This window comes from Vicia villosa, linkage group LG3 (assembly GCF_029867415.1).
Source record: "Vicia villosa cultivar HV-30 ecotype Madison, WI linkage group LG3, Vvil1.0, whole genome shotgun sequence".
Taxonomy (NCBI): Eukaryota; Viridiplantae; Streptophyta; class Magnoliopsida; order Fabales; family Fabaceae; genus Vicia; species Vicia villosa.
The window spans coordinates 40,548,455-40,559,705 of record NC_081182.1 but is presented as its reverse complement, the minus strand read 5'-3'; the positions used below and the strand labels follow the sequence as shown (position 1 = coordinate 40,559,705).

Here is an 11,251-nt window from a genome sequence, read left to right as displayed (position 1 = left end):
AATTTCTTAAAACTAGATTTACCTCTTTAACGCGGAAGACACCCTTTATATGTGACAATAAAGGAAGTTAAATTAAAGAGTAAATTCGGTTCTTGGTAGCCAAAAGCTACAAGTTCCCGTTAAATTGATTCTTTGCTACGAATAGAAAATACTGCCCCATGAGTCGTTTCATTTATGCATGTCTGGATCATAGTCTGATTTCATGATTTACATTCCAACCTGTCGCTTAAACTGTTATTCACTTCGCTCACTTACCTTGTTACACTGCACTCATAACAATATTCTTGTTCATCTTAGATAAGCACCTTAGCAATAGAGTTGATACATTGACAATTGGTCTTTATGGTTCGATAATCTCATATATTACTTTGATAGGCTGTGAACTTGTAGTTCTATATTTAGGCTATACGTTACAGACCCATCAATCAACGAGTTGGAAGGTCATATAAATGGCTTGGTTTAGGTGGATGTGGGCGGTTTCGGGTAAATAAATTGAATAACATGCACCCTAACTCGTCCACTAACTATAGATAAAACAACGTTGTTTTGCATTAGGTTTTATCAATATGAGTACGAGACACAACCTTCAACGTTGTTTTATTCCTTCCATTGCTTCCATGGTCTTTCTTTGTTTTGTTTCACCGATCATTTCCCACGCACGCTCCCACAAATCTTCTTTTTTCGTTAACCCAAACTATCATCCATATTTACCACTACCCATCACCACCTGCCATCATATCAAGTTTGTATTACCCCTCTTATTATTGTTTCTCAATTTAATATTTTTAGATAATATCATTTTCTCTTTGTAGTTTTTGGGTTTTTTTGTTTATCATATAATTTATATTTCGTTAGTACCTTTCTAACTTGTTTTATAATTTATAATTTATGTGTTTCGTCTTTCATGCTAGAGGGAATGTCGCCGATTGACACTACTTATTACTTTTATTTTTTCTTCCGACTCGTTTTCTAGGAACTAGAATGACTCAATATTTTTAAATTGCCTTACCCATAATGACAAAAGGAAGAAACAAAACTCTAAAGTAAGAAGAGAGCCACATGTTCAACTGTGAATGTAGATAAAAAGTCGACACAAATAAATTAAGCAAAGCAGTCAAGATAGTTAGATTAATTTGTTGTAAGTAGCTTAGATAAAAAATTGGTTAAAGATAAAAATGAGGAGGTGGAATTAGGTATGCTCCATTTACTAGTAGTAACTAACATAGCTGGTTGAGATAGACTCAATTTCATATTTTTCTTACTTTATGAGAGATCTCAAAAACTAATATCACATAATTGTTTTCAATATCCTATATTTTTTTATTTTATTCTTTTTATTTAATAATTTATTCTTATTAAAATATTAAAAAAAAGTTAACTATGTATTTTTGTATAGAAACGGAAAAGGCTAGCCCCAACTCTCTCATTTACTCGAAGGTTACTCTTCTACTCTATTCTATTGCACTTCCATTTGGGCGCGAAAAAGTTTCTAGGTTTTAATTATTTCGTTCTTTCACTTCCCTCTCTTTCAATTCCCTTCTATATATTTGCTTCTGTCTCTTAATAACACCACTTTCACACTGAAACCTTCTCTTACATCTTTCGAGAAATGTCTGCAACTGGTAAGGGCAAGAAGCGCGAGGAGCACGACCAAGCTTCCGATGGCGACTCTGAAGGCCGTGCGCCTGCCAAAAAGGTTCTCAAGAAAGATTCCGATGACGATAACTCGGATGACATCACTGTCTGTGAGGTTTGCTCCTCAAAACCCCGAACTCCATTTCTAGGGTTTTGTTTTGGTTTTGATTTTTTTACTCTTTTGTTTATTTATTATTGATTTTGTGTAAGCAGATAGGGAAGAACAGGAAGGTTACTGTGAGGATCTGGCAGGGTAAGATTTGGGTCGACATTCGTGAGTTTTACATCAAAGATGGGAAGCAGTTGCCCGGCAAAAAAGGTATTTTTGAGTTGCTGGGATGCTGTTTACAAAAGATTGTAATGGGTTGTTAACTTATTAGGTTTTGAAAGTGAATGTTATTTATACTTTGTGGGTGTGTAGTTTATTATTTGATGAGATTGTTGGAATATTCAATAGGATATGAATATGATGTTCAAATTGATATAACTGCAATTTCTACTTTCATATAGATTGTGATTAGTAACTATTTGCTTCTTGAGTATGCTCCAACAGGTTGTAGTAGTGATACACGATGTTTCTAGCTGCTATCCATTTGTTTTGTGTGTACTGTTTTGATTTGAGTTATGAGTGAACCAAATGGATGCTCATGCAATTCTGTTAACATTTGTTGGATAGCTTGCAAACCTTAGTATAAACAATATTCTTTGCTTTTGATTCAAAGAGGTGGACAATTTCATTACACAATGACTTGAATCATTTTGTAAATACTCTAGCAATTTGTGATAAATGAGTAGGACTTGTGCTAATTGTGAGTGTGCTATGTTTTATGTGAATATTTATATGGGAACATGCTATTGCATTTAAGGTGGGAAAGTTTGGAAGTAGTTTTACTGAGTTGAGAATGCCGTAGTAGTCATAAGTTTAATAAAGTGAATTGACACTAAACTTGATGAATTCAATTTTATGGAAATTTTATTTTGTCACATAATTTGTTGGATCATGCTACTAAATTCTTAAGCCTCTAGGTGGCAAAGGAGTATGCTGGCTTTGTAATACATTTGTGTTGGAATTTATGTGTGCTTGTCCTTTTCCTTTCATACCAGTTATTGTTGAATGTTGTCTTGCATGTTTGTTTGTTTGTCTGCCTGTCTTTTCACCCACAAAGTAAACTGCCAGAATCTCTTTGTTTGTTACATATGACCTTAGGTTTCCTGTTTGGATCAAGTAGAGCATCTGACTAGATTTGGTTGTCTTCAATTCATTTGCTGAAAATTTAGTTGTTGTTAGAGTTAATTGAAATCAACTGATCTTTGTATTCACTCTACCAAGTCTGATAATGCTTGGTGGTATTGGTGGCTGTTAAATTGATGTAAAGAAGTTACAATGACATCTCTATTTCTTGTTTTCAGGTATCTCTCTGTCCATGGATCAGGTACATCTTAACTTCTTTGAACTTGTAATTTTTCAAGTTGTCTTCTATTCCGGTCTCAAATCTGCTGGTTGGTCTACAGATTTAGAATATAAAAGATTTGGAGCCCATTATTCGTTGACTAATTGTCTGTCTCTCCCTTTTGTGCAGTGGAATGTGCTTCGTGATCATATTGAAGACATTGACAAGGCTGTCGTTGAGAAGTCTTAGGTTGTTGTGCATTAAGTGGAATTACCTGGCCAAATATTATCTGTGGGCTTTTTAGTTTTTTGAATCATTAGAAGTATTAGACATGGTGATATGTAGTATTATCCTAGTATTAGGTAAGCATGAAAACCTCCTGATTGTTTTCTGCTGTGTGAATTTTGAATGTGAACTTTAATTGGTAGCTTCCTTGAAATCATGGTAGTTTGGGCCATTGAGACATGTATCATATGGTTGTCAATGCATATGTAAAGTGTTGGATCAGTTAGCGTGTAGTTCTGTTACTCCCTAATGCCTTTATCTTGAAAGTTTTGGATTGAGATTTTCCCCCATTCCTCTTCCTAATGTTTTGTGTTGGAGTTTAGAGGATAGTATAGGAGAGGGTTTTTGGAAAGAGATTAAATTTTAACTTATAAAATATTATCATATTATTTTTTGAATTTAAAATAATATCAAATTCCAATAAAAATATAGAAGCTTCATCTCTATTATCCCATTCTTAGCTTATATTTATCATGCATTTCATACCCTTCAAATATCACATATACTCGATCCTTAACTCTATCAAGTAAGGACCATATTAAGTTTGCTAAAAATATTTGGCGCCCACTGTGAAGATGAGAAAACATAATTTATTGGCCATCATATCATGGTCCAATTCATGAGATGACACAATCACTTCCCTGCTAGAAGAAATGGAGACCTTAGTCGTAATTTAGTTCATCGTTTGAACAATGCCCTGCAAACATTAGTTGAAGGACCCTGAACTACTATGTAAGGAAATATGGAATGCTTCAACAGTGCAGAATTTTACTTTCTTTTGGTGCCAAGTTTTAAATTGAGTACCTCTAGGTTGAAGGGTATGTCTACAACCAAGTGACTTCTCAGGAAACTGGCAATAGGAACACTATTATTCTCATTTTCATTGTTGATCTCACCCTCGAAAATGAGTTCTATTTAACCTTTTTAAAGCTATGTATAAGACGAGAAAAGATATTGATATAAATTAGCATACTACTGAAAAAAAGTAAAGTGACTTTTTTCCTTCTATTTGGGAAGATTTTGAAAAAGAAAAAAAAAAGACAGGTGAAAGTCAGAACAACATACAGTGTTCCCTCAAAATCTTTTGGTTAAAAGCAGAATTGTAGTGGAGTAAAAGGAATCGAACACATATGTGAATCATTTAGGAGATGTTGTTTTCTCTATTTTCTTTGCTTATCATCTTCTGCTGGGCATCTTTATCCATTATTTGTCATCTAAGTTGATAGAGAATCCGGCCCTTCCATTAATACGGGTTAGCCTAGCTCCTTCTAAGATGATGATCTTCTCTTAATAGCTTCTACAATGTAGTTTTTTTCTAGGGAAACCTGTTCAAAAGGGGGGTAATTGTTGATTCAGATTGGATTGTCGAACCCTTTTGTGATGATATGGTTGAGTCAGTCTTCCATCTCTTTGTTATTTGTGAGTTAGCATTGTTAGTAGATACATGATCTTTCATTGGTCAGGTTGGCAGATGAGTATTCCCGGTGACCATAGACTTTTGTTTGAGTATTTCTTTTCACTAGGTGGTAGGGCTAAGTTTAGGGGTGATTTTGTTATGATTTGGCAAACTGTTGTCTACTTATTTGGAGGGTTCATAACGATGATATCTTTAATGATGTTTCAACCGTAGAAGAAGTGGAAGAGAAGAATATTTTTTGGCCTATAAATGGGTTTTAGGTAGAGCATAGGTGGACTCATGCACTTTCTTTGGTTTGCTTAAGAATTCTATCATCTAACTAAACTAACAGCGAACAGCGGATTGAGAGTTTGTCTTGATTATGAGGTTGTTTGTGGCTTGTGGTTTTTTGGTTCTCTTTGGTTGCTTTCTGGTCTGTTGAATGAGGTATTGGTAGTATAAAATTTAGCCTGAATCCTCTCGGTGGTGTTGCTAGACGCTCACATGTTTTATCTATGTGTTCCTTTCGAGTTTTTAATTGTTATGTAGTTTTTCTGATTTTCTCTTTTAACTCGTGTGCTTGTATCTTTGTCGAGGTGGTATGTTTAGTATTCCTTGTGTTACCTATAATTTGATTGTTATGTGTCCGCTCTAAGAGTTGCAGACGATTCAATGCAGAACAATGTTAAAGAATAGTGCTAAATTTAATCCATAAAAATTGTTAAAATACATAAATGACTGTATTTTTTTATACACAACATTGCTCATGTTTACAAAGAAAACTGTGAATATGATCGAAGCTTTTAAAAAAACTTGCATCTATAATCTATATGTCATATACCTGAAGTCGTGCATAAAAAATAAAAAATAAAGGGAAAATTTAAGCTGATCACAATTGGTATAGGAAAAAAAATTCCAACCCAGCAAACAGAACATGAATATCAATTACTTTATTTTCATGTTAACTACATTCTTCATTCAGTTACAATCACAGAAGAGACAAATAATAAGATAAAATACAATACTGAATCTAGAGCAACTTTCTGGGTCACTAATGACAGTGTAATTACTGTTAATCAAATGAGTTGAAGTTATTTAATCAATGAAAACAGCACCAACAAACACAATCTCCAGGCGATATTATTTCTGAAAACTTGCATCTTTTACAAACTCTGAAAGCGCCACTTCATGAATATTGAAGTTAACATTCCTTTACTAATGTGTTCTCATTTGAAGTTGAATATTGCCGGAATTTGGCACGCACTCAATAAGCACTACATGAACAACATGACGATTAAGAAGGGAGAGGGAACAATACAGCTTATGTACATTTTGTGATCTATTATCATTACACAGCAGGTATGCTGATGGATCCCATGTCAAGTACTCTTGGCAGTATCTGCATAATGAAACAGCTTGTTCAAATATGGGGTAAAAAACATTCAATATTCAGAAATTACATTCAAGATCAGCCTCAATCCATACCTCACCCAGCCGTGCATTGATTTTCAAGGGCACAATACCATCAGCACGCGTGAGACCTACGTTGACAATTGCAGTTGCTGCTCCTGCCTCATGAGCCGCCCTGTGAGAATAAAATTTAGAAATGAGTGATGCTATATACCGTCAGTCATTTCATCGCAGACTAACTAAATATTTCATGGCTTGAAGCTCAAGAATACATTCTTTCAAAATTCCAAAGCAGTCTCGTCCATTCCAAACACTAACAAAAAGGCCTACATAATCTTGAAAATACCTGACAAGTCGAAAAGCAGACATGGTCATCACAGACGAACCTAGTACAAGAAAAGCATCACAACTTCTAGATGCTTCCATTGCCATATCGGCTCTGTCCTTTGGAACATTATCACCAAAGAAGACAACCTTCACAATTATTGGCAATGAAAACATGTTAAGCAATTCACATTTAGTTTACCTAATTAAGAATCCAAAAGATACAAAGGTTATAATATTGAAGAACAATAGTTTGGTACAAAATAAACAGGGTCAAAGTACCCGCTAAACACAAATAGCCGACAAATATTTCAACTGAAAGAGACAAGATGACCTACATCAGGTTTGAGAACACCATTGCACTTCTGGCAGGTTGGGATGATAAAATCCTCCTCCCAAAACTTTTCGTCAATCTCAATATCACCATCAGGTCTTTGTTTCATTCCAAAGCTTTTGTCTGACCCAGGGTTTCCATGGTCCAAACTATCAATTGCTTCTGCCCACTGGTTTAGAATCCAATGTTCCAAAAATTAGACTCATCAGTAAAGGCAAACTTGGAAGAAGTTTATGCATTCCTATAGTTTGAAAACAAAAACTCCAACTAACACATTGATGATTTGATAAACTGAAGTATTGGTAACGGATGTAGCAATTTATTTTCCCTTCAAATTGATACTCAAGATGCAAGTCATATTTCTTAATTTCAGTTGAAAAACCATATAATATCTGACCAATTCCTAAGATAATATTTTCCCGCTTGTATTTTATTAGATTCTGTTGATTACTTAACAGGCAACACAAAACTATAAGAGAAACTATTAAGAAAGATTTCGAGATTAACGAATTGGATAGAAACATGATTTTGGATAGAACATTATGGCGGAATTTGATCCATGTAGCCGACCCCACTTAATGAGGACAAGGCTTGCAAGATAAAGATGGGACACTCACTCGAACTTCAGAGTTAAAAAATACACAAAAATAGAAGGTATTTAAAAGGTTTTTTGAGTCAAGAAAGTAGTTTTTGTGTTGGATCTACAAATAAAGGGTAGAAATGCCTTTAAAGCACGAGAGTTTAATAGCCAGTATTATTAACCAAACCATATAGAGTCTTTCACCTCTTTTATTTAATATATATGTAGATGCCCAACAATCAAATTTCAATGCACAATTAACCTGTAAGTATAAATCATTTAATAGGACCACTGTTCTCCCCAAGTTATGCACCAGATAGACTACACCCAACAGTTCAAATTTTCACATTCTAAGACTTCTGTTTCAGCAGATTTAAAACCTTTTATTTTATGAGTAAAACCATCAACAAATAGTTTTTACAACAACTATCACTCACCAAGAATCATTATCCCTCATCTATGTTTTAAATCTTTCAGCATGATAACATATTAGATCTTTTCAATATCATAATTATGTTTCTCAAACTCACTTCTTAAGTATTTGGTCATCGACAACACAAATTCCCAATAAAAATAACCCAAATTACTGACCTTTGAATTGAGGTCCTTTAATTGGTCCTGAAATAAGCTTCGGCAAAGGGAATATCCACAATCTAAACAAATTACAGTATATACAGTCCCATGTAATTCTAATGGGTTGCTACCAGCTCTATGATGCAGCCTGAAAATAAGATATAACTATAAGAATATTCAAGGATAGGCTTGTATTAACATGTAAAATCTGAAGCATTCTAAGTAGGTTTAGTTGATAAAGATTAATAACTAGATACCTATCAACATTTTGGGTAATCATAAAATCAATTCGGCCAGCTTTCTCGAATGTTGCCAAAGCACGATGAGCAGCAGATGGCTGTGATGCAGTAAATTTTCTCCACCCAGCATAGCTCCTAGCCCAATATCTCCTCCTGGCTCGGCTTGAACGAAGAAACTCCTTTAAATAATGTCAAAAGAAAGGAGAACTCAATCTCAGATACTAAGTTGAAATTGAAAACATAAGTTTGAGATTATGTAGTCAATCCTAGAATTCCTTAGTTTTCTTGACTATGTTTAGCATGAATCTGTAGTTGAGTTTGTCCCCCACCCCCCTACTTCACGTCATTGCCATAAATCTTAAATTTCAGTATAAACATTAATGCCAAATTCTATATCACATTCAAAGATGGTGAGAATATTGTTTCCCTATATGTTTTCTTGCTTACTTTCCTTACACCAAGATACAAATATCCTGTTCAATTAACTCAAACAGAAACTTTAATTCTCTTTTAGATAACCAAATAGTCCAGCTTTTTCTCACTGGGCCATGATATTTCAGGTGCTAAAGAAATTCCAAGCTATTACAAAAACCAATTGTAGCAGAATATCTATATGCATAAGATCTATGTTTTCCTATCCTTAACTATCAGCTTTTTTGTTGGTGATAGTTTTCTATTGTATTTGGGCACCATCACAAAACAGTATAAGAAGCAAGTCTGGTCGATTTGCCTTTAGCTCACCTGGTGGGTTATTGGTCTGAAACCAGAACTATAAGCACCATTAGGGCTGAAATAAATAATAAATTACTATCAGTGAAATGGAAGAACAACAAAAAAACAGACTAAAAATCTAGCATGCTAGCATAAAGGGTAATAAACTTTAGTAATTCATTCCACATTCTCAAGTTGTGAAACTCCATAAGGATGAAGCATATGTTAGAGATTTAAAAAAAATCACAAATTCTTCACTTATAGCTTAAGCTTTTGGGATAGTAATTGGTTCATGACAGCATTTATAATCTTCATAAACTATAAGAACGACACACCACCAATAGATGGACCGTGGACCCACCACCAATAGCTGCATCTAGTATGCGTATGGTTTCAAATAATTACATCGTTAGCCACTATATCATCTTTCTGCCTCCTTTGTCACACTACCGATGCAGCCCATTTCTATTAATGTAGAAGTTGAAATCCAAATAAACAGAGATCACTTTTCTCTGAAGTCTTAAGATTGACAGAAAACAAAAATACCAATGTTGAAAGTATCAGAAGTCCTACAAAGCAAAGCAAAGTGTGAAACAACTGCGAAAATTCGGTGGGCATTGTACATATCACAATTTTGTAGTGAAGTGAAAATAAGTTTGTAATCCCATGCACAGAATGATAGAGCAAATAAAAAAATGAAGTATACTATTAACTAACTATAAGTCTAAGCACAATATAGATGACAGCCTGGACCAAAAAGAATGCCAGTGCACCATTCATTCCACTTTTGTTGCCACCAATTTATGAACGAATGCCATATCAACAAAATTTATAGGGTGCTACAGATATGTTAATGGTGAAAATCTGCAAATATAATATAATAACAACTGAGCCTTATCGCCCTAAATGGGGTCGGCTACATGAATCAACTTTTGCTATAATGCTCTATCAAGTACCATGCTTCTACCAAATCATTAATCTCGAAATCTTTCTTAATAACTTCTCTTATAGTCTTTCTAGATCCTCATCTTCCTCTATTTGTTTGCTTTCTCTCCATCAGGTCTACTCTGCTTACCATAGAATCTACAAGTCTTGTCTCTACATGCCCAAACCACCTAAGTCTATTTTCCACCATCTTCTCTATTATAGGCGCTACCCCAACACTATCTCTAATACTTTCAACATCATAGAAAAGGTATTGCAAGTAGCAATTATAAACATTACTACAAGTGGTCTCCTAGTGTTTCCAGATAAACATTCAGGTTAATATGAGACCAGAAAGTAAGAGGCAGAACCTTCTATAGTCAGGGATACCGCACTCTGTACTGATTCCAGCTCCAGTCAATACCATGAGCTTGTTACTATACATAAAAACTGAAATTCAGTTAGCTATCTGTTTCATTCTGAAAATGTATACTGCAAAAATATATTTGTAACTGGAAATATGATATGAAATTGAAATAGAAAATGAACCTTTTTTGAAAAAATTGATACAAAAGTTCAACATCTTTGGTACTAGGAGGATCTGCATCAGGAACTACCTTCCTATCCCTTAAGACATCATTAGACTGGTCTTTTTCATCATCTAGAATTGGGAAGGTTCCAGGTGCGGATATTCGACACGATGTTTGAACAAACCTTACACAACCCTTGAATGATATGAATCTCCCTCCTGTTGTTGGTAAGTTCCAATTTTGAGTTCGTAGCAGTTTCCTGGCGAATACAAGGGACTGCAATGTGTAGAAAATTGTTATTATGAATGAGAAAGTAATGTAGTAGTAGTAGAGAAAGAGAGAGGGGAAGGGAAGTTACGGTGAGCGAGGAAGAAGGTGACATTGGAAGTAATAACATAATTTCAATTCAAAGGATTGCGTCGGCGAGGGAGAGTCATTGGAAAAATCGTCGCGTCTTTGGTTTTCTTTATTATTGTTGCACAGACAGACTCCTCCACGCCTCCACGTTACATACTTCTCTTCCGCCTATTACTACAGATTTTTCACGGAGAAAACAATAAAGGCAACAAACAATGCCCACAAAATATTTTTATTTAATATATTATATGTTTTTATGTTTATTTACTACAGATGCATTTAGAAATATATCTCCAAAAAATGTGAACCACACCATAAAGGGGGAAAAGAAATTCAATTAAAAAGTTTCTACAACCAAAGAGAGATTTGAGGTTTAATGTCAAAAGACAAAGAAACTAATTGGCCAAATTTTTGCAACTAAAAAGCAAGTGTTATACATATTAGGAATGCTCAAATTAATTGATTATTTAGACTATCTATATCTATATCTAAATTCAGTTATTAAAAACTGATTAATTATTAATATAGTGTTAATTAAATTTATATTTTGGATTATGTTATT

The 11,251-nt window shown here is 34.3% G+C and overlaps 2 protein-coding genes across 4 annotated transcripts; one reads left to right on the top strand and one right to left on the bottom strand.

The window, feature by feature from the left end:
- The first annotated feature begins 1,420 nt into the window (after positions 1–1,420).
- LOC131661094 (RNA polymerase II transcriptional coactivator KIWI-like) lies at positions 1,421–3,533 on the top strand. 2 transcript variants are annotated; one of them, XM_058930513.1, is made up of 5 exons: positions 1,431–1,493; positions 1,608–1,750; positions 1,849–1,954; positions 3,046–3,068; positions 3,216–3,533. In XM_058930513.1, exons 2-5 carry the CDS (start codon positions 1,610–1,612, stop codon positions 3,273–3,275), a joined length of 330 nt encoding a protein of 109 aa, XP_058786496.1. In that variant the 5' UTR covers positions 1,431–1,493; positions 1,608–1,609; the 3' UTR covers positions 3,276–3,533. The 2 variants fall into 2 exon arrangements, with proteins under 2 accessions (XP_058786495.1, XP_058786496.1); XM_058930512.1 differs by having other exon boundaries at positions 1,421–1,750.
- A 2,080-nt stretch (positions 3,534–5,613) lies between these two features.
- LOC131661093 (NAD-dependent protein deacylase SRT2-like) lies at positions 5,614–10,892 on the bottom strand. Of its 2 annotated transcripts, XM_058930510.1 has the most exons (10): positions 10,691–10,892; positions 10,352–10,608; positions 10,174–10,239; positions 8,909–8,954; positions 8,186–8,346; positions 7,947–8,076; positions 6,780–6,944; positions 6,464–6,591; positions 6,193–6,292; positions 5,615–6,106 (listed from the first exon to the last, which is right to left on the bottom strand). In XM_058930510.1, the coding sequence occupies exons 1-10, from the start codon at positions 10,727–10,729 to the stop codon at positions 6,056–6,058; spliced, it is 1,143 nt and encodes a 380-aa protein (XP_058786493.1). In that variant the 5' UTR covers positions 10,730–10,892; the 3' UTR covers positions 5,615–6,055. The 2 variants fall into 2 exon arrangements, with proteins under 2 accessions (XP_058786494.1, XP_058786493.1); XM_058930511.1 differs by lacking the exon at positions 10,691–10,892 and having other exon boundaries at positions 5,614–6,106; positions 10,174–10,252; positions 10,352–10,481.
- Between the last annotated feature and the right edge of the window lie 359 nt (positions 10,893–11,251).